The sequence below is a fragment of the Oncorhynchus tshawytscha genome, linkage group LG09 (genome assembly GCF_018296145.1).
Source record: "Oncorhynchus tshawytscha isolate Ot180627B linkage group LG09, Otsh_v2.0, whole genome shotgun sequence".
Classification (NCBI taxonomy): Eukaryota; Metazoa; Chordata; class Actinopteri; order Salmoniformes; family Salmonidae; genus Oncorhynchus; species Oncorhynchus tshawytscha.
In genome coordinates this window covers 81,608,837-81,635,434 of record NC_056437.1, presented here as the reverse complement: position 1 = coordinate 81,635,434, position 26,598 = coordinate 81,608,837, and the positions used below count along the sequence as shown (strand labels likewise).

Below are 26,598 nucleotides of genomic sequence, written 5' to 3'. Positions count from 1 at the left end.
CTAAATATGGTTCCCAATCAGAGACAACGATAAGCATCTGCCTCTGATTGAGAACCACTCCAGACAGCCATAGACTTTGCTAGACAACCCACTAAGCTACAATCCCAATACCACCACCAAAACCCCAAGACAAACACACCACAATTACAAAAACCCCATGCCACACCCTGGCCTGACCAAATACATAAAGATGAACACAAAATACTTTGACCAGGGCGTGACACATACACTAAGTTGACTGTGCCTTTAAACAGCTTGGAAAATTCCAGAAAATCATGTCATGGTTTTAGAAGCTTCTGATAAGCTAATTGACATCATTTGAGTCAATTGGAGGTGTACCTGTGGATGTATTTCAAGGCCTACCTTCAAACTCAGTGCCACTTTGCTTGACATCATGGGAAAATCAAAAGAAATCAGCCAAAAAAATTGTAAACCTACACAAGTCTGTTTCATCATTGGGAGCAATTTCCAAACGCCTGAAGGTACCACGTTCATCTGTACAAACAATAGTATGCAAGTATAAACACCATGGGACCACGCAGCCGTCATACCGCTCAGGAAGGAGACGTGTTCTGTCTCCTACAGATGAGCATAATTTGGTGCGAAAAGTGCAAATCAATCCCAGAACAACAGCAAAGGACCTTGTGAAGATGCTGAGGAAACAGGTAGAAAAGTATCTATATCCACAGTAAACGAGTCCTATATCGAAATAACCTGAAGGTTAGGAAGATGCCATTGCTCTAAAACCTCCATAAAAAATGCCAGACTACGGTTTGCAACTGAATTTTCTTCTAAGTGTGTATATGTTTCTAAACATTAATTCATGAGCCCTGATAATGCCATGATTAATAAAAAATAATGAATGAATCATGAATTATGATGAGTGAGAAGGTTACAGAGGCTACAACAAAACATGCTAACCTCTCACCATTACCAATAACAGGGGAGGGTAGCATTTATTTTTACTTACATTTATTTTTTTAACCTTTATTTAACTAGGCAAGTCAGTTGAAGACCAAATTCTTATTTTCAATGACAACCTAGGAACAGTGGGTTAATTGCCTGTTCAGGGGCAGAATGACAGATTTGTACCTTGTTAGCTCGGGGACTTGCAACCTTTCGGTTACCAGTCCAACACTCTAACCACTAGCCTGCTGCCCCATTTGGCCTCTGTGCCCCTGTAACATTCTCAATCATAGTTTTTCACGATTCATTCGTGGTTATTACATTAATGTAGAAGTGTTCAGAAACACGTAATATGATTTCTCACAATAAATGTGACCACCAAAAATACACTAGCTGGTTTCAGAAAACCAGACAGCTTGAATATCTATGTCTTCATTGTGTGTGAGTGTGTTTACTGGCCCAACGCTCTAGCCACTAGGCTCTAACCACTAGGCTACCTGCCGCGCGTGTGTGTGTGTGTGTGTGTGTGTGTGTGTGTGTGTGTGTGTGTGTGTGTGTGTGTGTGTGTGTGTGTGTGTGTGTGTGTGTGTGTGTGTGTGTGAGTGGGGGGGAGAAAGAGAGAGATTCCTATTAGGATTGGTCACTCTCTATCATGGCTGGCTAATAGCTGCCTTACATCACACACTACTTACTATGAATTCTGACCGCTGGAGGGTTGTGACGCACGAGGTGCAATGGAGAAGCCGGGGTTGTGTCACGGATCCCCCCGGTACTGATGCTCATTCTGTTCACCAGTTCTGGAGGTCTACGTCACCGGCTTTCTACGCTTCACTGATCGGGATTCAATATCATCAACCCCGGACTGTCTTGTCTGATTACACACACCTGGTTCCTATTGGTGCTGAAAGGAGATGAATATGTGTGTATTTAAATCAGAGGTCGACCGATATCGGCATGGCCGATTAATTAGGGCCGATTTCAAGTTTTCGTAACAATCGGTAATCTGCATTTTTGGATGCCGATTATGGCCGATTACATTGCATTCCACGAGGAAACTGTGTGGCAGGCTGACCACCGGTCACGCGAGTGCAGCAAGGAGCCAAGGTAAGTTGCTAGCTAGCGTTAAATTTATCTTATAAAAATCAATCTCACATAATCACTAGTTAACTACACATGGTTGATGATATTACTAGGTTAACTAGCTTGTCCTGCGTTGTATATAATCAATAAGGTGCCTGTTAATTTATCATCGAATCACAGCCTACTTCGCCAAATGGGGGATGATTTAACAAAAGCGCATTCGTGAAAAAAGCACAATCGTTGCACAAATATGCCTAACCATAAACATCAATGCCTTTCTTAAAATCAATACACAGAAGGAACGTTTTTTAACCTGCATATTTACTTCAAAGAAATTCATGTTAGTAGGCAATATTAACCAGGGAAATTGTGTCACTTCTCTTGCATTCATTGCAACAGTTTGGGCCGCCTGGCTCGTTGCAAACTAATTTGCCAGAATTTTACATAATTTTGACATAACACTGAAGGTTGTGCAATGTAACAGCAATATTTTGTCACGAATCCCATTTCCTGAGTCTGTTTTTTGCCTGTGTTCTGTCCTGGAGTGTTTTTTCCGGCGTCCTGGAACGCACCCTGTCTGGTTGCCGGGCAATGTAGCCAGTTGGGAGTTCTGATTACCCGCACCTGTATCCCATCAGCTATCTGCACACCTGGTCCTGATCATCATCTCTCCTCTTCATAAGCCCGGACCTGACATCCATTCCCTGCCGGATCGTTAGCCATGAACAGTATGTTGTGCCAGAGTATCAGCCTCAAGTTGGATAGAATTTGTTTTGTTGTTTTTTACGTATTGCTTGCCTTAAACTTACCTCCGTTTGTTCTGTCTTCAGTTACTCACCCGGATCATTTACCCCATTCCCGCCTGGTCGTCTGAGGATTCCGCTACCCCATTGGATCCACCTATTTACTCCCATCAACTCACCACCGCTGCCCGCTACGCCACCTGGATATATCTACCCATTCACATTCACTTGTAAATAAATACTCACCTTCTTCCTACTCTCCTTGTCCTGGTCTGCTTCTGGGTTCGATTTTGAAAGAACGTGACATATTTATACTTAGGGTTGCCACCCATTCGATAAAATAAGGAACGGTTCCGTATTTCACTTAAAGAATAAGAATAATTGTTTTCGAAGTGATAGTTTCCGGATTTGACCATATTAATGACCAAAGACTTGTATTTCTGTGTTTATTATATTATAATTAAGTCTATGATTAGATATTTGATAGAGCAGTCTGACTGAGGGGTGGTAGGCAGCAGCAGGCTCGTGAGCATTCATTCAAACTTTACTACATTTGCCAGCAGCTCTTAACAATGCTTGATGTTTATGACTTCAAGCCTATCAACTCCTGAGATTAGGCTGGCAATACTAAAGTGTCTATTAGAACATCCAATAGTCAAAGGTATATGAAATACAAATGGTATAGAGAGAACTAGTCAAAGCATCATAATTGCTATAATAACTACAACCTAAAATTTCTTAACTGGGAATATTGAAGAACTGGGAATATTGAACCACCAGCATTCATATGTTTTGAGCGAGGAACTTAATAAAAACTTCTTAGGGTATAGGTGTCCCGTCAGCGGGACAACTTCCGGTGAAAGTCGAGGACACGCAATTCAAATAAATAATCATAAAAATTATGGATAGTAAACATCTAGGTACATACAATTGTTTTATATAGGTTAAAAGCTTAAATTCTTGTTAATCTAACTGCATTATCCAATTTACAATAGGCTTTACAACGAAAGCATGCCATGCGATTGTTTGAGGATGGCGCTCCACATCAAAATATTTTTCAACCAGCACATGCTTCGTAAAATCACAAATAGCGATTAAATATTCATTTACTTCTTCCTCTGATTTGCAATCCCAAGGGTCCCAGCTACAACATGTATGGTCGTTTTGTTAGATAAAATTGTTCTTTATATCCCAAAAAGTCTGTTTAGTTGGCGCCATCGATTTGAGTAATCCACTTCTTCAACATGCAGAGAAAGGAATCCAAAAAGCTACTGCTAAACTGTCAAAATAAATGTCTATCTAATCCTCAGGTACCCTAAAATGTAATTAAACTATAATATTTCATACGGAAAGATGTATGTTCAATAGAAAAGTAAAATTAGCAAGTGCGCATCCTCTTCATCGCAAAGACTGATTTCCAACTCTGACTCCCTGTACCAAAACTCAAAATTCTTCCTCGTTTGGGAAGAAACAAGCCTGAAACCTTGAACAAAGACTGTTGACATCTAGTGGAAGCGATAGGAATTGCAATGTGGGAGCTGGAATTGCATAGCACCCATAGCTTTCCATTGAAAGAGCATGGGCTCTCAAAATAAATAATATTCTGTCTGGTTTTTCTTTGGATTATCTCCTACCATATTAATTGTGTTATAGTCTCATACATTATTTTAACATTTCTACAAACGTCAAAGTGTTTTCTATCCAATAGTACCAATTATATGCATATCCTGGCTTCTGAGCCTGAGTGACAAGCAGTTTACTTTGGGCACGTCAGTTAGACAGGAAGTGGAGAAAAATAGACCTTACGTTAGCTTTTTTACATGGCACATATTGTACTTTTACTTTCTTCTCCAACACTGTTTTTGCATTATTTAAACCAAATTGAGCGTGTTTCCTTATTTATTTGAGACTAAATAGATTTTATTTATGTATTATATTAAGTTAAATAAAAGTGTTCAATGTTCATTCAGTAGTGTTGTAATTGTCATTATTACAAAAATATATATATATATATATAAAAATCTGCCGATTAATCGGCATTGCTTTTTTTTTTGGGCCCTCCAATAATCGGTATCGGCGCTGAAAAATCACAATCGGTCAAACTCTAATTTAAATGACTTTCTTTCATTGATCACTAATATTCTGAACCGTTCTCTCCACATATTCTAGTGAGTCTGTAGAGAAAACTCAAATTAAAGGTACACCCAATTTAAAGGGATGGCTTTAGATAAATGTACTGAAAACCCTATTGAATTAAATCTGAAACAAGGAATTCTGTTAGCCACGCCTGTAAAGCCTGTTACACACCTGCATAAGGTAAGTCTGAATACCAACTACTGAGAAGTGAGAAGGAAAGGTGTGTGTAGGAAAGGCATACATTTCTCTAAAAGCACAGCTCACATGGCAAGATAACTATTTGGAATGTTCTCTCCCAATATCAACAAAACGTGTATGACACACTGGATGATGAATTTAAGAAACATTTGGAATACAATTTTTTCTCCACAATAGTTCAACTTTTGTTAATCAGTTGTTCTCTACACCTTGGTTTTGTAAGTTAAGCTGGTATGATGTGGTATGGAAATGAGCAGAACCTGAGGCAGTTCAAAGTCCAAGTTAGACAGATACAATGACACATGCAATTGAATATCTCCTCGTTTGTATTATGATATAATAAAGAGAGTAGTTGTGAGAAAAGCTGTGTTTAATTTGCAATTGAAATAAATTCCAGTATGGTAATAAGCAGATACAATATATATGTTAAGTTCACAATTAAAGTCCACTTGTGCTTTATCCTGACGTTGCTCTCCAATCAGAAGCATACATTATCTGATTTGATCATCTGGAGCCTTCATTTACATAATTACAAATCAGGTATAAAATGTAGACTTTTACAAAAGTTGCATATAAAATATAGTCAACCCATGCCCTCCCAAGGAAAGCATCCTTCATTTAGGGTCACTTCCAAAACAAGTGCTCATTTTGGTAAACAAAGTGATACAGAAAAGTTAAATAAGGTTGCAGAAACAAAATTGATGAGAACAAGTGAACAAAAAAAAGGCATAACATTTGAGCTAGTGTCATCAGCCTATGTTGATGCTGTAGTGTCATCAGCCTATGTTGATGGTGTAGTGTCATCAGCCTATGTTGATGGTGTAGTGTCATCAGCCTATGTTGATGGTGTAGTGTCATCAGCCTATGTTGATGGTGTAGTGTCATCAGCCTATGTTGATGGTGTAGTGTCATCAGCCTATGTTGATGGTGTAGTGTCATCAGCCTATGTTGATGGTGTAGTGTCATCAGACAATGTTGATGGTGTAGTGTCATCAGCCTATGTTGATGGTGTAGTGTCATCAGCCTATGTTGATGGTGTAGTGTCATCAGACAATGTTGATGGTATAGTGTCATCAGCCTATGTTGATGGTGTAGTGTCATCAACCAATTTGTCATGATGGTTGATGGTGTAGTGTCATCAACCAATTTGTCATGATGGTGTAGTGTCATCAACCAATTTGTCATGATGGTTGATGGTGTAGTGTCATCAACCAATTTGTCATGATGGTGTAGTGTCATCAACCAATTTGTCATGATGGTTGATGGTGTAGTGTCATCAACCAATTTGTCATGATGGTTGATGGTGTAGTGTCATCAACCAATTTGTCATGATGGTTGATGGTGTAGTGTCATCAACCAATTTGTCATGATGGTTGATGGTGTAGTGTCATCAACCAATTTGTCATGATGGTTGATGGTGTAGTGTCATCAACCAATTTGTCATGATGGTTGATGGTGTAGTGTCATCAACCAATTTGTCATGATGGTTGATGGTGTAGTGTCATCAACCAATTTGTCATGATGGTTGATGGTGTAGAGCCATCAACCAATTTGTCATGATGGTTGATGGTGTAGTGTCATCAACCAATCCCCATTAGAAGAAGTTATGATGATACATATGGGGCATCCCATACGGTCCAGTATATTGCATAGCTACTACTGTATGTCTGCTAACACAATCATATGTCCTACACATTAACATTATAGTTTAGGAGAATAGTAAATGATTGTATCATTTCATTGGGATTAAATTCTAGATAATTTCAGATACATGAAGTCAACTCAGTTGATGGCCAGTTGATGGCCTATGCTTCTCATGGGGCGATGGGCCTAAGTAATTAAGTAACTCAGAAATCTAATAGATAAATACATTAACTCTAATAGTATTTTTCCCTTTACAGAAGCACTGTATGCCATTGTGTTTGTAATATTACTTCTACATATGTTCATATACAGTTGATGAAAGCTCAAACACACACCTCCTAACATAAAACACACATCATACGTTTCCATCCATTGTTGCTGGGAAATCTGCACTGACTAGAACATACACAGAATGTGCATATATCTGAATTGGCATGTATCCTATGGCTGACAATTAAAATGCATTACAGCACTCTATAGGAAAAATTACAAAATGATATTCATGTAATGTAATAGATCGTCATGTATTGTATATTGGAAGCTAAGTCAAGAGATGTTTTGGGTTGAAAATGAATAAAAATCAAGAAATCCCTGCCCCTCTACAGAGGACAACAGCCAGCAGCACCTTCACAGTTGGTATCTTTAAGGGAGTTTGCCATGGCAACAGGGGAGCAGGTGTAATCCCCCCTGGTGAGTTATTGTGAAACACAGGCAGTAACTTTCTCTGGAGCTCAGCAGTGGGGAGATACAGGGAGTGACATTAAAAGCCTTGAAATGGGCTGTCAGTCTGTCCCTGGTGCTCTATAAGGGGCTGACCTAAACCACTGGTGTGAGGAGGTTCCACAACAGTTCACCATCACAAAATAACACCCATCTACGTTCACACAAGTCAATGTACAAAACTCTCAAGTGGCTCTTTTTGATAATTATTTTCCATTTAGATTTAAAATAGAAAGTCCTAGATACTGTCTGGTATTCTTGTATGCTCCACAATGAATCTTAAACTAGATTGTCTAGACCTTTTTCAGGGTCCTGATGAATGTTCTGATTGACACAAACTTTGGTTCAAGATCCATTAAATCTATTGTGGAGTATACAGGACCATCACTGTGCTGGAGTACATGGTGTGCAAACTACCCTCTTTTCAACCCAGTATTTCAATCATGTTAGTTACGAACATAAATCACCATTTCATTCCTCTACACTTACTTCTCCTCCAATCACACACCGTCGTTACAGTACGGTAGTCAGGAACAGGTGTGTAACAACCAGGTTATTACAGTACTTATTTCTTTCAGTTGCCAGTGGCCACTGACAGAAGATGGTACATGATGAATATTAGCAATAACATAAGTGTATGAGGTCCCAGCAAACATTTTGCAGTGGAAGCACAGACAGACAATCATTTAATTGAATATTTTTGTGCTGGATATTCCTCCATTGCTACATCAACAGAAAATCAAGGACAGCATACAACCAAGAAAGATGCTTGACATGTTTGTGGAATAAATATGATCACAATACAGCAGTTGTACCTCTCCATTGTACACAGTCTGCATAGATTCATGTACACACAAAGACAATACGTCAATAAACAGCAGTGTTAACAGAGGGTACATGATGCCCTTCAGAAACATCTCTGATGGTTATACTACAGAGACCTGGTGACCGTCTGGATGTGATGTGTGTCAATCAATAGCTTGGTTGCAGTGTTCAACAAACAATCATTCTGAACTGTCACAGAGGCACTTACATTAAACAGAAGACTATGACAGACAGTTAACTGTTACGCACTACATTGCTGATTTCAGCTGTTGGCAAAGTCTCCCCTAAGAACCTGTCTAGTAACACCGTGACTATTCCTCTGCTCTAGCAGTGGTGGCCAGACTGCTCAGCTCACACTAACATGCTAACCCTGACAGTAGCATTGGCAGAAACTCTAAATAAAGAGACACACACGCCAGATAACTCTACTGCTGTGGCAGCAGCCAGTTAGTCTAGCGGTGCGGAGGGAGTCAGAAGCAGGACTCGGGGACGGGTCTCTGCTGCCTGCCCAGGGAGGTGGTGCTGTAGCGTGCCCGCTGCAGGGTGGCATAGCTGGGCTTCTCTGTGGCTAGGCTGCTGCGGGGGGCCGGGGGAGCTACCTGCCCATTCCTCTGCAGAGAGGCACACCTGCGCAGAGTCAAGTCCAGTTTGGTCTGGATGTTACTGGAGCTGTGGGCACGCTTGATGTCAGCAGCAGAGCTGTGACTCCCTGCCCTCCCGTTGACAAGCTGCCCTTTGCTGTGACGGCAGTCACTTCTAGGGGCGCCGTTGGCCCTCTTTTCCTCCAGCGCTACACCGTTCAGGGTCCCATTGGAGAGGGAGAGTTTAGACAAACTACCGTTTGCCACCTTGCTGGTTCGTCCGTGGCCATTGGCCCGGACCACCTCCCCCTTGCTAGGTGTCATCTGAGTGTCTTTCTTCAGGAAGCCTGATTTGAAAAAGGACAAGAGGCTGTCGTGGCTCCTTACCTCCTGACCCCTCATCCCCTTCCTCTCCTCAGGCTGTAGACCAGCCTGCAGCACCCCTACCCTGGAGGTCAGCCCTGCTTGGGCCTTTGGCCTCTTCAGTGTGGAGTCCCTACTTGGGGGGGCACTGTGGCTGATGTGGACCCCATCAGTAGAGCCTCTATGGGGGTGAGGGTCCAGGGTCCTGCCCTGGTCCTGCCTGAACCTCTTGGAGGACCTCCGGCCAAGTGAGCTGTCATCCCTGACTTTAGTGATAATACTGAGCCCCAGGCTGGAGCTCCTCTCTATGGCAGGCCTGCTCTGGCCCTCTGGTACTCTTGGGGAGTCGCAGGCCTCAGAGTTGGACCTGTCCATGCAGCTCAGGCTGCTGACACTGGGGGAGCTGCCCAGGTCCCTGTGCCCGCCCTGGGGCGGGGTGGCCACAAGGGTGATGATGGGGTCCTTGGTGCACCGCGGCCTGCGCCCTGACTCCAGGTACTCCACCAGCTCCCCTCGCCTGGGGGCGGAGGGTTTGGGGTGGTCCTTGGAACCAAAGGACCAGCGCAGGGGCAGCACTTTGCTCAGGGTGTCCTTGGTCTTAGTGGGTGACCTCATGCTCACGCTCCTGCCCTGAGTGCCTCGGACAAATGGCTTATTCTCAAACCCATCTGGACCCAGAAGAAAAAACAAACACAGTTAGGATTTTTCCTCACATTCCTCCTCTTTTTTAATGGTTCATTGATCGACTTATCTACATAATCATCTGATTTTTAATTATGTAATTATCTCAAAGATATAATCCTCTTTGAGGAAAAAACAGAACTTCAGACCAATCAGGCACAGCGAACCATAGTGGTTTTATTTATTTAGAGACAGACTGGGGAAATGGTGTCCAAATGTGCTACTCACCTGTTTCTGTTTTGAGAGGCTCGTCCTCGAACACAGGGAGCTCTGGGGATTCGGGGGTTGGTGTGGGGCCAGGAGGGCCAGAGGTGGATCCCCCAGAGAACAGGCTGCCCCTCTTACTGTCCCGCGTCAGACGGATCAGCCAGTGGTCTGACGTGGAGGAGCTGGTGGAGCCTGTAGAAGTAGAAGAACACTGTTATAGAGAGCAAAGTGCCATCTACTGGACTCTCAACACAGCTAATACATACAAACCTGTCTCCTTTTCCTAGAGGGGGACAGTAGGCGTCCGCATGCTTCCAAGCCGAAACATTTCGGGAAGAGTTTGTGCATATATTATGACAACATTTTGTTAGTTGTTGTTAGTTTGGAAGCCTATGCCCCTTCATCAGAGATTGAGTAGGGATTCTTCAATAAACTTTTTCATTGTGAAATAGTGCACCAAACATCTTAGTTAGATGTAAAAATGCACGACTAAGATCTCCTCTGCAAAAACGTCAAAATGAATGATAGATTTCTTGAGTTATCTTAGATAAATTCGGACTATTTTGAGGAAGTGTATACTGGCTACAGCGTCTCAAGAGGGAAAATTGCCGCTGTTGCAGCTTTTTTCTCGTTTTTAAGCAAAAGTATTTTAAGGGAGTATGCAATGCACAGACGTTCCCTTTGCCTGTCCGAGTTCTGCTAGGAGCAAACCAAACCTAGTATGCCTTTACTGTACCTCCATCCTACCATGGACAAGGTCATTACACACTGCCAATCATACACTCTTTTGATTTCAACATTAATGATTTAAATTAGAAAAATGTCTGGATGCTGTCAGTGAAGTACCATTCATTATTGGGCGACGAAAGCCATCATTTCACCAATAATGGATTTCAGAAGCCTTATTTCCATTACATGGACTTACTTTCAACTGAAGACCTCTAAAGGTCAGTATTCTTCCAGAACCAATTGGTATATATCATCTATTGAAATGACACAATAGGACTGCAGGACATATTGCAGACTGTGGCTTAATTAATGGACTTGTCAACATGGCTCACCTCTGAGAGAGGAGCTGGCTGACCATGGAGGGATGGTGTTGCGTCTCTGGTAGAAGAGGATGTAGGCTCCCCGTGTACACACCTCCCCCTCTGTGACTGGCTCTGCACTGCTGTCATCATACCCATACCACTGGGCGTCCAATGAGTTCCTGCAGAACGCTGCACAGAGACACAGACACCTGTTCAGACACGCACAACAGTGTGTACTTACATACATACTAAACAAACCACCACCATGTCTTTATTCTCATCACCATCAAACACATTTTTGGACTGGATCTCACTTCAAGACACCTTGCTGATTAAAGACCACTTTCAATGAGATTGATATTACATAGAACATTTATAGGATGTGAATATGACAGCCAGACAGTCCCGCCATACAAACCTGTGTAATGTCCCCCGTGCATGCCTCCGTGGTGGTTACACACGGCATAGAGGTCATATAGGAAGTCTGGAGGGGCCACGTCGGGTGGGCAGGGCTGTTTCCAGGCCGGGTGCAGGGGGCCAGGGAGCAGAGGACCGTCGTGGGGGGGCAGAGGACATTGGGGGGGCAGCCGGGTGCTCTGACTCCTCTTCACCACATGGGGTGCCATGTCTAGGCCGTCCAGGGGGAAGCGCACCAGCGTGGCCAGCTTGTTGCGGCGCTCGCCCACCTGCCGGAAGCGCTTGAGGTGGAGGATGAGGATGTCAGGCAGCGTCCACAGGCTCATCTTCACCATGCCCTGCTGCAGCTGCTTACAGTGGGGACATTTCCATGCATCGTCTGGGGCCAGCTGGGGGAGGGAGAGAGGGAGGGAGGGAGAGAGAGAGAGAAAGAGAGGGAGAGAGAGGGGGAGAGGGGGGAGAGAGAGAGAGAGAGAGAGAGAGGGAGCGAGAGAGAGAGAGAGAGGGAGAGAGAGAGAGAGAGGGAGGGAGAGAGAGAGAGAGAGAGAGAGAGAGAGGGAGAGAGGGAGAGAGAGGGAGAGAGGGAGAGAGAGAGAGAGAGAGAGAGAGCGAGAGAGAGAGGGAGAGGGAGAAGGAGAGAGAGAGGGAGAGAGTGGGAGAGAGAGAGAGAGAGGGAGAGGGAGAGAGTATTCATCCATGTAAAAAAAAATGAAATCTTGTCCCTCAATCAACCTTTTACATTTTTGTATTGTAATTTCAGAAAATGTCCATAATATATCTGCCGCTAATTGTGGAATAATAATGTTTCACAGTATTACTTACCCACCAGTCTTGTGATTGGCTGTGTGCTTTTCCTATTGATATCTCCCGCCGGAGCGGCAGCTGCTAGGACTTTGTGGCTGTATTATCTAGCGAAAATCGCTCATTTCCTAGTTGCAAAAATTCTACACTGTTTGCTCAATTTCAGTTTATGTGAGAAAGCAAGCACTGAATAGTGTAGGGAATCATTGTGCAATCTAAATCGCTGTGAAATATATTTTCAATAACCAAAAATATTGTTTTTCCAGCAGTTTGAAGCTGGTGGACAATGTTTAAGACATGAAATGTGGCCTGATACAGGTTGCGGTGGACTTCAGTGATAGCTCTGTGCATGAGACCGTGTCTGTTTCATCAGAACAGTATGTGAAGCCTAATTTATGAAGAAGAGTGGAGGAAGGAGATGGAGGCAGCTGTATCCAATAACCTTCATGTTCAGTCGAGGATACTAATCTGGTCACGAATGGAGCTAAAGAAAGCTTAGTCATTTGCCTCATGAATGGCAATGAGAAATTATTCACTCCTATCAGAAGTAGACATAGGACTCAAACAATGCTCAGGAAGAAACTAAGAGAAGGCTCTTGAGGAGGACATGTTATAGATATCTATCGCACATGTCAACTTCATAAGTGTATTACATAAACCAAATTACAGGCTTTGAAGTTCCCGTACACCTCTATTACCTAACTAACATGGTCCAAGCACACCAAGACAGTCGTGAAGAGGGCACGACAAAATCTATTCCCCCTCAGGAGACTGAAAAGATTTGGCATGGGTCCTCAGATCCTCAAAAGGTTCTACAGCTGCACCATCGAGAGCATCCTGACGGGTTGCATCACTGCACGGTATATCGACTGCTCGGCCTCCGACCGCAAGGCACTACAGTGGGTAGTGCGTACAGCCCAGTACATCACCGGGGCCAAGCTTCCTGCCATCCAGGACCTCTATACCAGGCGGTGTCAGAGTAAGGCCCTAAAAAGCCATCCTAGTAATAGACTATTCTCTCTGCTACCGCATGGCAAGCGGTACCGGAGCTCCATGTCTAGGTACAAGAGGCTTCTAAACAGCTTCTACCCCCAAGCCATAAGACTCCTGACCATCTAATCAAATGGGCACCCAAACTATTTGCATTGCCCCCCCCCCAATCTATTTTACACTGCTGCTATTCTCTGTTATTATCTATGCATAGTCACTTTAATAACTCTACCTACATGTACAGTTGAGGTCGGAAGTTTACATACACTTAGGTTGGAGTCTTTAAAACTCGTTTTTCAACCACTCCACAAATGTCTTATTAACAAACTATAGTTTTGGCAAGTCGGTTAGGACATCTACTTTGTGCATGACACAAGTAATTTTTCCAACATTTGTTTAGGAAGAGATTATTTAACTTATAATTCACTGTATCACAATTCCAGTGGGTCAGAAGTTTACATACACTAAGTTGACTGTGCCTTTAAACAGCTTGGAAAATTGCAGAAAAGGATGTCATGGCTTTAGAAGTTTCTGAACGTATTTTTCTTAACTGCTAATTGACATCATTTGAGTCAATTGGAGGTGTACCTGTGGATGTATTTCAAGGCCTACCTTCAAACTCATTGCCTCTTTGCTTGACATCATGGGAAAATCTAAAGAAATCAGCCAAGACTTCAGAAAAAAATCGTACTTTTTGGAGAAATATCCTCTGGTCTGATGAAACAAAAATAGAACTGTTTGGCCATAATGACCACTGTTATGTTTGGAGGAAAAAGGGGGAGGCTTGCAAGCCGAAGAACACCATCCCAACCGTCAAGCACAGGGTGGCAGCATCATGTTTTGGTGGTGCTTTGCTGTAGGAGGGACTGGTGCACCTCACAAAATAGATGGCATCATGAGGAAGTAAGACATCAAGACATCAGTAAGGAAGTTAAAGCTTGGTCACAAATGGGTCTTCCAAATGGACAATGACCCCAAGCATACTTCCAAAGTTGTGGCAAAATGGCTTGAGGACAACAAAGTCAAGGTTTTGGAGTGGCCATCACAAAGCCCTGACCTCAATCCAATAGAAAATTTGATGGGCAGAACTGAAAAAGAGTTTGTGAGCAAGGAGGCCTACAAACCTGACTCAGTCACACCAGCTTTGTCAGGAGGAATGGGCTAAAATTCACCCAACTTATTGTGGGAAGCTTGTGGAAGGCTACCCAAAACGTTTGACCCAAGTCAAACAATTTAAAGGCAATGCTACCAAATACTAATTGAGTGTATGTAAACTTCTGACCCACTGGGAATGTGATGAAAGAAATAAAAGCTGAAATAAATCATTCTCTCTACTATTATTCTGACATTTCACATTCTTAAAATAATGTGGTGATCCTAACTGACCTAAGACAGGCAATTTTTACTAGGATTAAATGTCAGCAATTGTGAAAAACTGAGTTCAAATCTATTTGGCTAAGGTGTACAGTATGTAAACTTCCGACTTCAACTGTACATACTACCTCAATTACCTCGACTAACCGGTGCCCCCGCACATTGACTCTGTACCTGTCACGCCCTGATCTGTTTCACCTGTCTTCTCCAGGTGTCGCCCATCTTCCCCACTTATCCTCTGGGTATTTATACCTGTGTTTTCTGTCTGTCTGTGCCAGTTGGTCTTGTTTGTCAAGCTTACCAGCGTTTGTTCCTGTCAGCGTTTGTCTTTTCCCAACCTCTCTTTTTCTCGTCCTCCTGGTTTTTTACTCTTGCCTGTCCTGAACCTGTCCCCCCCACGCCTGACCACTCTGCCTGTCCCTGACCCCCCACGCCTGACCACTCTGCCTGTCCCTGACCCCCCCCCACGCCTGACCACTCTGCCTGTCCCTGACCCCCCACGCCTGACCACTCTGCCTGTCCCAGTACCTTTGCTCCTACTCTGGATTATCGACCCCTGCCTGCCTTGACCTGTCGTTTGCCTGCCCCTTCACAGTCTGCACTTGGGTCTTAACTTGATACCTGATAGTACCGGTACCCCCTGTATATAGCCTTGCTATTGTTATTTTACTGCTGCGCTTAAATGATTTGTTACTATTATTTCTTACTTTTTGAACGTATTTTTCTTAACTGCATGGTTGGTTAAGGGCTTGTAAGTAAGCATTTCACTGTACACCTGTTGTATTCTGTACATGTGACAAATAAAAGTAGATTTGATTTGGATATTCAGAACGTTCCCTTAAACAACCTCTTCATGTTTATTTATTTATTTTTAATTTGCAAAAATGTATTTGTACCTTTATTTAACTAGGCAAGTCAGTTAAGGACAAATTCTTATTTTCAATGACGGCCTAGGAACGAGGTGTGGAGGGGCATGGAGATGGGGCATGACTGTAAGCAATATATTGTGGTACAGTATAACTGGGAGCAGGAAGATCAATCAACCATTTGAAGGGAAGGAAGTATTCTGATTCATAAGTCGTTTAGACACTGATCTGGGTGTAGGTACAGTTAAGCGAGAGCATACAGTTCCCAGCAGAAACACAGTCCATTCACAGCTCCAATAGAATACCAACACTCCACGGACAGGAAAATAAGAGCCCAATTGGAAAGATTAATTCCACCTCAGGTCATCTTGATTGATTCGACTGAATGCAGATTTTGTTCTTGGCATCATACCACAGCATTCACATCCTTTGATGTTACTGTTGACGTTGCATCTTATAACACTGGGGGGTGTTTAGTAAGGGACTCAACTCACCTGGTTGTCTAGGGCTTAATTGAAAGGAAAAAACTAAAACCTGCAGACACAAGGCCCTCCGTGGAATGAGTTTGACACAGTTGTAGACTATAGTGAGACAACAGATTATAGTCAGCAGTGGTTGTTGCCTGACCGTAGGAGATAATGTACCTGTTCCTCTTTAGTGTAGAGCTGAAAGCACTCGTCCAGGGTACAACTGTGCTGCTGGACGTGCTGCTGATGCTGGCCTCTCACACTCTCAGCATCCTTCACCACCTCCTCCTGGATGTTCCCAAACAGGCTGCAGGAGACCGACAACAAACAAACAAACAAACAAACAAACAAACAGACAGACAAACAGACAGAGAGAGAGAGAGAGAGAGAGAGAGAGAGAAAGAGAGAGAGAGAGTGAGAGAGAGAGAGAGAGAGAGAGTTGGGAACACGCACAGAGAGAGAGAGAGAGAGAGAGAGAGAGAGTTGGGAACATGCACACAGAGAGAGAGAGAGAGAGAGAGAGAGAGAGAGAGAGAGAGAGAGAGAGAGAGAGAGAGAGAGAGAGAGAGAGAGAGAGTTGGGAACATGCACACAGAGAGAGAGAGAGAGAGAGAGAGAGAGAGAGAGAGAGAGAGAGAGAGAGAGAGAGACAGAGTTGGGAACATGCACAGAGAGAGAGAGAGAGAGAGAGAGAGAGAGAGAGAGAGAGAGTTGGGAACATGCACAGAGAGAGAGAGAGAGAGAGAGAGAGAGAGAGAGAGAGAGAGAGAGAGAGAGAGAGAGAGAGAGAGAGAGAGAGAGAGAGAGAGAGAGTTGGGAACATCCACAGAGAGAGAGAGAGATAGAGAGTTGGGAACATCCACAGAGAGAGAGAGAGAGATAGTTGGGAACATGCAGAGAGAGAGAGAGAGAGAGAGAGAGAGAGAGAGAGAGAGAGAGAGAGAGAGAGAGAGAGAGAGAGTTGGGAACATCCACAGAGAGAGAGAGAGATAGAGAGTTGGGAACATCCACAGAGAGAGAGAGAGAGATAGTTGGGAACATGCACAGAGAGAGAAAGAGGCTGCCAGGCATTAATAAAATAAGGCATGTGCAGCAGCATACATACTGTTTTATGATTACAGTTGGTCTACAATAATTCAGGACTAAAAGGTTATAGACTGTCACTGAGAATGACTGACCAGTCTTTGATTCTGTGTTCCCACTCGATGATGAGCTTCACATGGGGCGGTCCTCCTGAGCCACAGAGATTAAGAGCTCTGGGAACAAAGGGGTCAAAGGTCATCAGATTAGCGAGGTAAAACTTCAGCATAATCCCCTTCGCACACTGTTCACCTATTATTCAGGTGGTATGTACGTTTTGTTATGGTGCTTTTCCATTGAGTCTTACCCTCCTCACCAGTGGGCCACCAGTGTTTTATGTTAATGTAGGCCAGCGTTTCCCAAACTAGGGGTCGCAACCCCATGTGGGGTCTCCAGATTTGAAAATGGTGTCACAAGAGAAACTCTGGAAAAAAATCATGCTTGGTTCATAGAACTGGGGCTATGTCAGTAACCTCCGGTAGCCACTAGATGTGGTTGTAATAAACAGTTTCTGTTTTCTTCCTACAAATGTGGCTCTATCCTTTGAACGGTTTAAGATACAAAATATTATGACCCCATCACTGAAAGATAAGACTCTCTGGAACACATGTGTGTCTGTTTCCCTCTACAATGCCCACAAGCCTTATTAGAACAGAGTGGACAAGATCAGGAACTAAATCAGGGAAAAAGAAGATCATCAATGATTGTTATTTTCTGTACAGAAGATCATAGAAAATGATTACTGTCAAAAGTATTATCAGACTGATTTGTAATACATTGTCATAGCCCCAATTAAATAAGTAAATATTGGCTGTTGATTTAATCACTTTTTGTGATGAGGAAAAAAAATGGGGTCGTGGGCCAAACCAGTTTGGGAACCCCTGGTGTAAACTCTAGAGTTATTGTGTTTCCATTAGGAGTGTGGCACTAAATACTTGTGGTGAGCAGAATCTTCAAGCTCTGCATCATTCAAGAACACTGTAGTTTTGCGAGAAGGTGTTAAAGTTCAGAATTAGCCATCATGTAAATGCCAGCTGAAAAGTACCCAGGGCTTTGCCGTGGCTCCAAGTCAGAGCAGAGCCATGGCCTCGTGAGACATAGGTGCCAGCCCACATAGATGGAAACAGAAAAGTCTGAGCCTTCTGGCGTAAAACACCAGGGTAAATCCCCATTGGAAATGCGGCATCAAGACCTTTTCAGAGAGGGCTATTGTGCAGCAGCATGTATTTATAGACTCTGTACAGCCACTAGGTGTCAGCAGGACCTTACAATTAAACATCCACCACACTGGGATTCAAAAAAAGGAGCAGATCATGGATTTGTAGATAGTGCTTTCAGAAGTGTGTTTTCAGAGGCTGAATAAACAGAATATCCACAAACTATTCACACAACAACATATGTTTAAAGCACAATCGATGGTAAGAAAGTAGTTGAAGAAAAAAGGAATGCCCGCAAGCAACTCTGGTATGCTCCCATGGTGATTTAATCAGACGCACAATAAAGACAACGTTTTGATCCGAGTTGAATCTTCGGCAGGTCAAGAAAGTAGTTCAACATTATCTTTTCATTCAGAGTCTGTGTTAACGTTACTGTAGGCCCCTTGAAACCCTGACAGCATTGGATATCATCATGTTGGGGGTCCTTTCCCTTTCCTTTCTTAAAGCATGTTATGAATCAGATTGATTTAATGTAAAAGTCGAGTTTTATGTGCCTTACCAAACCCTAACAGCTGAAGCAATGAATGAGGCTATTCTTGGTGTAATAGAGCCCCACCAGAAACCCAGCTCCACTAATCAGGTCAGTTATAAATAGGATTTAAATGGTAGGTGGGATTTTAAACAATTTGTGACAGATTAATTGGGGATTTTCCTTAATGCTAGTTATTCATGAGCAGTAGAAGAGGTGGAATGGGGACAGAGGAACAATTTATTTTTCAGTCTCTACTGCAATGAAGCATGTTTTCTTGACTCAAGTCTTCTATGACAGTTGTGCTTTTATAATGGCCTCGAGAGATCCATCCAGTCTCAAAACGACTCAATTAAACAGTATTTGAATTCAGAAATATATCTCAGAGCATTTGGCAAGATTGTCTACAGTTGTCTTGGCAGAGAGTAGAGTAGTAAGTTCACTATCACAATGTCTATGACTGTTTGTAGGAATCTTGTGCTCTGGGGGTCCCTCAGGTAAACTACATTATATTCTGGGCTGAGAGTCAATCAAAGCCAGTTGAACTCTTCAAGCAAACACTTCAAACAGAATTTCATTACACAGTGATCTTCATGGCTATGGGGTGCCTCTCAGTATGAGCCCTGGAGATTTCAGATCTGTAGAGACAGTACATGTATCTCTCCACAGGCTATAGATGTTTTCATTTATCACCATCACAGCCTCTATTATGACTCTACACAGCCCTGCCCGTGATGAAGGCTGGCTATGGACACCGACAAAATATCAACCGAATAAATGCATCTATGCTGGTCAAATGAGCACAGTCGGATATGCTGGAAGAAGAATTTTCCTTCCTATCGCTTTATTTTCCAAAGTAAGGGAAAGCTATTGATTGAAATGCTAAATGCTTTTACTGATGGTGTTGTTAAAGGTTAAAATAAATCACATAAACCTTTGAGGGGCACTCGTGCAGCAATGTAGTAGTATTACTGAAATATCAATACATTAATGGATCTTGTAGCACCATCATCAAATAGAAGTGTTCTGAATACTGTGCACACATGCACTTCAAAAGCACCACGCCCCACAGCAACCATTCAAATGGATGAATGGACATTTCTAAGCAACTGGAGGTATTCTGCCTTGATAAAGTGCTCTTTAAAATGGCAATTAGTTTCCACAGTTCGTAAACTATTAGACACCCTCTCCTGAAAAAGAACCTTACAAAATGGCTGCATATTTCACTGCGGTAAGAAATGGGCATTACCTAATCCACTACTCCGTATGGGCTGCCTCTCAGTAAAGAACTACCAATACAAAATATAGAGGGAAGAAACTGTGGTTTTGACACATTACTCTTGAAATGCTTAGAAGACTTGCTTGAACACCTCTACTGCTTCACTTGAGCTTGATGAACCGCCTGTTCGCGGCCTTACCTTCTCATCTCACTACCTAACTGTCTGACACTCAGACGCTTAGCTAGCTACAGTATGTGGCCTGCAGAGGCTGTCTGTCTCACCTGTTCACTGCTGGGTGGTAGAGCGGCCGTCCATCCTGGGGGGAGAGGTAGCTGTAGGACGCTGATCCTCCCACCACACGGATCTTAAACAGCACTCTGGCATTCTGCAAGACATTTTTTTTTGAATGAATCAATATTGGCATTGCCACTGGAGTTAGGAGCAGGGACTAGAGTAATGTACAACTATGAGTGTACAGTATAATCAGGGATCCCACTGGTCTTGGTGGACATGCATATGGTGATGGACAGCACAGTTCTTTGAATCATAATTTGAATCCTGACTGCACAGGACAGATCAAGGTTTGTAGTCAGTAAAAAGTGCCCTATCATCTGATGTGGAGGTTGAATAATGACTTGTAAAGGCAACATCCCCCAGCAATAACATCCTTTGAATTGGCACTGTTTTTTACGGTCATAACCGCACTGAAAGTCTAGGTCTAAAAGGCTTCTTAACAGCTTCTATCCCCAAGCCATAAGACTCCTTAACAGCTAATCAAATGGCTACCCAGACTATTTGCATTGTCCCTCCCCCCTTTTACGTTGCTGCTACTCTCTGTTCATTTACATCTAAGCATAGTTGCTTTAACTCTACCTACATGTACATATTACCTCAATTACCTCGACTAACCTGTGCCCCCACACATTGACTCTGTACCGGTACCCCCCTGAATATAGCCTCCACATTGACTCTGTACCGGTACCCCCTGTATATAGCCTCCACATTGACTCTGTACCGGTACTCCCTGTATATAGCCTCCACATTGACTCTGTACCGGTACCCCCTGTATATAGCCTCCACATTGACTCTGTACCGGTACCCCCTGAATATAGCCTCCACATTGACTCTGTACAGGTACCCCCTGTATATAGCCTCCACATTGACTCTGTACCGTTACCCCCTGTATATAGCCTCCACATTGACTCTGTACCGGTACCCCCTGTATATAGCCTCCACATTGACTCTGTACCGGTACCCCCTGTATATAGCCTCCACATTGACTCTGTACCGGTACCCCTGTATATAGCCTCCACATTGACTCTGTACCGGTACCCCCTGTATATAGCCTCCACATTGACTCTGTACCGTTACCCCCTGTATATAGCCTCCACATTGACTCTGTACCGGTACCCCCTGTATATAGCCTCCACATTGACTCTGTACCGTTACCCCCTGTATATAGCCTCCACATTGACTCTATACCGGTACCCCCTGTATATAGCCTCCACAATGACTCTGTACCGTTACCCCCTGTATATAGCCTCCACAATGACTCTGTACCGTTACCCCCTGTATATAGCCTCCACATTGACTCTGTACCGGTACCCCCTGTATATAACCTCCACATTGACTCTGTACCGGTACCCCCTGTATATAACCTCCACATTGACTCTGTACCGGTACCCCCTGTATATAGCCTCCACATTGACTCTGTACCGGTACCCCCTGTATATAACCTCCACATTGACTCTGTACCGGTACCCCCTGTATATAACCTCCACATTGACTCTGTACCGGTACCCCCTGTATATAGCCTCCACATTGACTCTGTACCGGTACCCCCTGTATATAGCCTCCACATTGACTCTGTACCGGTACCCCTGTATATAACCTCCACATTGACTCTGTACCGGTACCCCTGTATATAACCTCCACATTGACTCTGTACCGGTACCCCCTGTATATAACCTCCACATTGACTCTGTACCGGTACCCCCTGTATATAACCTCCACATTGACTCTGTACCGGTACCCCCTGTATATAACCTCCACATTGACTCTGTACCGGTACCCCCTGTATAAAGCCTCGCTACTGTTTTTTTTTACTGCTGCTCTATTTTTTACATAACACCTATTTTTCTTAAAACTGCATTGTTGGTTAAGGTCTTGTAAATAAGCATTACACCTGTTGTATTCGGCACATGTGACAAATAACATTTGATTTGAAATACTGCCACCAGAGAGAAGATGAGCAGCCAAGCATTCAAATCAATACATTGGAGAGTTAATAGTTCCAAACCACATTTTTCCTAGTCAAAGCCTCTGAATCTTTTTTATAAGCTTGGGGCCCTGCACCAAACTTGGAGGATGCTAGGAAAGGGTGGGTCTAATGAATCATCATTAGGATTTGTGTTAGTTTTCTCCTCATCTCTGCGAGATATACAGGAGAGACTGTTTACTGAGAACTGTTCTAGTTTGTGAGGTACTACCAGGAACACAATCAATCAAAAAATATATATTTTGTCTAGTTCCAAAGTTTCACAGGTTAATTTCGATGTGAAACACCCAATAATCCCAAAGATAATCACCCTCTTTATGCCTGTTTTGATTGCATCTGAAAAATCGAGATGAGAGGAGAAAAAAAAATGTGTTTATATTACTCAGAGACCTGCTGGGATTGGATGTTCTGGAGTGCTTTGCAGAAAATGAAATTGATTTCCTCTCCTTCAAATGAATTCCTGTGAGTTGCTGGCCAGATTCCAGGATAAACAACAACACTGATTCTTGTGAAGAGGAGAGAACCAAAAATAGGTGGTGAAGGCATTATGTAAGTAGGAGAACAATGAACCGACTCGTCCTGAAAGGATTGAAACAGTACAGTCCTGAAAATACTGTAAATATTGCAAAGATGTTCAAGGTATTTCCTATTTCTACGATGGCTGTTGCTACGAGTGTGAAAATGTTGACTTTCCATGTCAGAAACAAACTAAAGTAAATTAATCAGTTAATAACATAATAGCATGGCTTTGAAATTCATTAGGCAGAAATCATATGAGATTGACTTTCCATTATTATAGCAGGATAATAATGGGATGGTTGCTGTTTCTCCAGTCATCCTGATGGGGGCAGCTCCCATCTGTCTAACAGCCCTCTCAGGGTTTGTTTTACACTTAAAATAAAGAAAATCACTCAAAAACAATATTTTGTTATTATTTTAGTCCACATTAGTCCACTGTTAATACAGTCCCAGAATATTTTGCATGTCAGCAGTCAAGTTTTAAAGAAGCAAAGTGTGGCACATCACCACTTGGCACATCACCATGATGATGTGGAACATGGTTATTCTGACTTTCAGGGGTGGTCAGAAGGTTTACAAACTCATGCCACCTGTTTAACTGTCCCACATTTTCAGATATTGCACTGTTGCTGGTGGTCTGCAGGGCCGTGTTCCCACCCATACGGGACATGTACTTGAAAAGGTGCCTGAGGAAGTCCAGCAGCATCGTCAAGGATCCCACACACCCCAGACATGAGCTGTTCACTCCCTTACCGTCCGTCAGACGGTATCAAAGCATAAAGTCGGACACCAAGAGTTTCTATTTTTTACCCCTTTTTCTCCCCAATTTCGATCTTGTCTCTTCACTGAAACTCGGGAGGCGAAGGTTGAGTCATGCGTCCTCCGAAACATGACCCGTCAAACCGCACTTCTTACCACTCGCCCGCTTAACCTCACACACACACACACACACACACACACACACACACACACACACACATCCCAATTGCTGCTATCAGACTCTCATTTACTATTGCTAATACTGCACAACTTCAACACTTCCCCCCTAATCGCCCCTTTCTCTGATACATGTGTAAATATTGTACTATAAATTGTGCTTTCCTATATTACACTTATGCTAAAATGTTTATTATATTTTCCTGAGCCAATTACATTTTGTTCTTATTGTTATCTTTTATTATTTCTTATTGTTGTTGTATTGTCGAGAAGGAACCTTCAAGTAAGCATTTTATTGGACGCTGTACACCATGTGTATCCTGTACATATGACTAATTAAACTTAAGGGAACGGGAAAATGGGTGTCCTTAAATGGATTGCCAAAAGGGGGATCCACTACTCCTCTTGATGCATTTGGATTGACATTATATTATGAACAAAAACGATGAAAAAAGACAAATCTTTGCAAAGGTATACAGAATGACAATACTAATGAGGAATTATATGTCAAAAGCTGCTACGGGACTGTACATTAGGATGCCGTGTGGGCATACAGCTCAACACGGACCTGCCATGGGGTAACCTAGAATAAAGATACTAGATCTAAAATCTAGGACGTCGGGGGAATAACCAGACCTCATAAAGGAATATGTGAGGCCTGCAGTTTGTCTAAGTACCCTAGAGAGTCTTGAAGAGGGTTTTTCTATATTTGTGCTCAACCCGAGATAGCGAACACAGAACACATTAAGTGCTCTTATGACTGCTCCAGGTGAAATGCCAGAATGGTTTAAAATGGAAGAGGAATGGATTTCCCACTGGGTCACACTGTCCTCTATAAATGCATGTGTGAAGCAGCTACATATTTGAGGTCCTAGTGTTTATTGCATTACCCTCTGGCAGCTTTCCATCAGATGGTGTTTTGTGAACGCCTTCACTGAGAATACCTCAACCTTCCCAAAGTCTTTAAAGTGAATTACCTGTCAAAAGCTTGAAACGAAAGATGACAAAAGTGGACCTGAAATGAGTTTTCCTCTCATCTAGTACTTAGCCACTTTGTTTAAGCCCTGTATTCTGCTTAGCATGATAGACTTGTTTCTACATGCAAAGACCACCCATCACACACAGATACAGTATATACCCGTGTGTGTGTGTGCATCCCACCCACTGCAGGCTACAGTCTAAGAATGTGTGAAAAGCACTGGTGTGTGTGTGAAGCAGAAAGAGGCTCAGCTCAGGTGTGTGTGTATGTGCGTGTGTGACAGGTGTGTGAGAGGGTATGAGTAAGTGAGAGGGAACATGAACAAATAAGCACCTAGGTTTGGTGCTTATTTGAGAGTTGTTAAAGTAGCACACGCACTCCAAGAGAAAATCATTGCTTTCAGTAACTTTCAGTCTTTCAGTCTTAAATCTACCTGGGTTAATTACTGCTTGTGTTACGAGAACATTATGATTTGGTAGATAGCAACACTATTTACACATGAGAATAATGTTCTAATGCTTTCCCATTACAATCTAAGCACTGACGGATTTCTGCTTAATCCCTCACGTATTACCATAACATCATCTGTCTGTGACTGTGTAACATGGTCTGTCTCTGTGTGACAAATATCCATTCTCCATTCCACATTTACAAATCTCCTCATCTCCCGTATTGAATCTTCAATTAAATCTCATCAGTTCCCCATCCTCACAGAGTGTCACTGTGAGGACATCATGTAGTGTCATGAATTACAGCTGTGAGTCTGAGCCACAGCCTGCTCAAGGAGGGGTGCTGTTATCCTCTAATTATACACAGTCACCAACACCATGTCATCTGAATGGTTAGCGTAGCATACGTAGCATGTCACCCTGTCTGCTCTAGTGAGCAGCTCCATGCTGACTGAGATGTCAGGCAATGGAGAGGCAACATCAGGATCCAATGAGGCAGACTGACTGGCTTACTGCCACTGCTGCTATTGGACTCCATTGCTGTGGTCTAAAATTAGATGAGGGTAGAAAATCCACTTTTGAAAGTAAGTGATTGCTGCCATACATGCAGGTTGATGCGTATCTGTCCATGCTCTAGAGAATTATATTTTTTTGGCAAAACATCTATTTGGAGTGTCTCTCTCTTGGCTGAGGTCGGCTCCTTACACTGATTTTGTGAGCTAGACTTTAATTAAATAGCCAACTGGAGGTTTAAAAAAGGACAGGATAAATCCAATACAGAGAATTACTGAGAGTTTAACACTCTCACTCTTCCTTCATGGCATCTCTGTCTCTCCTCTCTTCACAGAATGCTAACCTATCATTTATTTTCTCTCTAAAACATCAGGAGTCTTTAGCAAACCGACAGACAAACATGCAGGCAGTCTGGTGGCCATGCAACCGCCTGACAGAGTCAGACACTAACTGGAAAGCTGTTTAGCGACATGATTAACATCATGCTATGCTGCGCTGAACCGCAATCAGAGGTCACACAGCTGGGCGCATCTAAGCAGACTGTTATGTTTGCATTTGTATCATTACATGTTTGTCCAATGTTCTGCGGTTGCCCCAACAAAGGTGGAGACAGTGCAAACAAGCCACTTGGTTTGGATCTTCCAGCAAGACAATAACCCCAAGCACACATCAAAATCCACAAAGAAAATAAATGGCCACAAATTGTATATTTTGTAATGGCCATCTCAGTCTCCTGACTTGAAACCCATTGAAAACCTGTGGTTTGAATTCAAGAGGGCAGCCATAAGCGCAGACAAAGGTTATTAAGGATCCAAATTAATTATGTATGGAGAAATGGTCTAAGATCCCTCCCAATGTGTTCTCCAACTCATAAAAGGCTCAGTGCCGTTATCCTCGCAAGTCAATCA

General features: G+C 43.0%; 1 protein-coding gene across 1 annotated transcript in view; it reads right to left on the bottom strand.

Moving 5' to 3' along the window:
* Positions 1-5,415: 5,415 nt before the first annotated feature.
* The window catches only part of LOC112234631 (ubiquitin carboxyl-terminal hydrolase 43-like), a 109,975-nt gene continuing 88,792 nt past the window's right edge, over positions 5,416-26,598 (bottom strand). The window contains exons 9-15 of the mRNA XM_042327638.1: positions 20,298-20,401; positions 17,209-17,286; positions 16,208-16,337; positions 11,534-11,921; positions 11,146-11,304; positions 10,106-10,276; positions 5,416-9,864 (exon numbers count right to left, since the gene is read on the bottom strand). Of these exons, the coding sequence (XP_042183572.1) occupies positions 8,723-9,864; positions 10,106-10,276; positions 11,146-11,304; positions 11,534-11,921; positions 16,208-16,337; positions 17,209-17,286; positions 20,298-20,401 (2,172 nt within the window). The 3' untranslated portion in view covers positions 5,416-8,722. The remainder of the gene's footprint in view (positions 9,865-10,105; positions 10,277-11,145; positions 11,305-11,533; positions 11,922-16,207; positions 16,338-17,208; positions 17,287-20,297; positions 20,402-26,598) is intronic.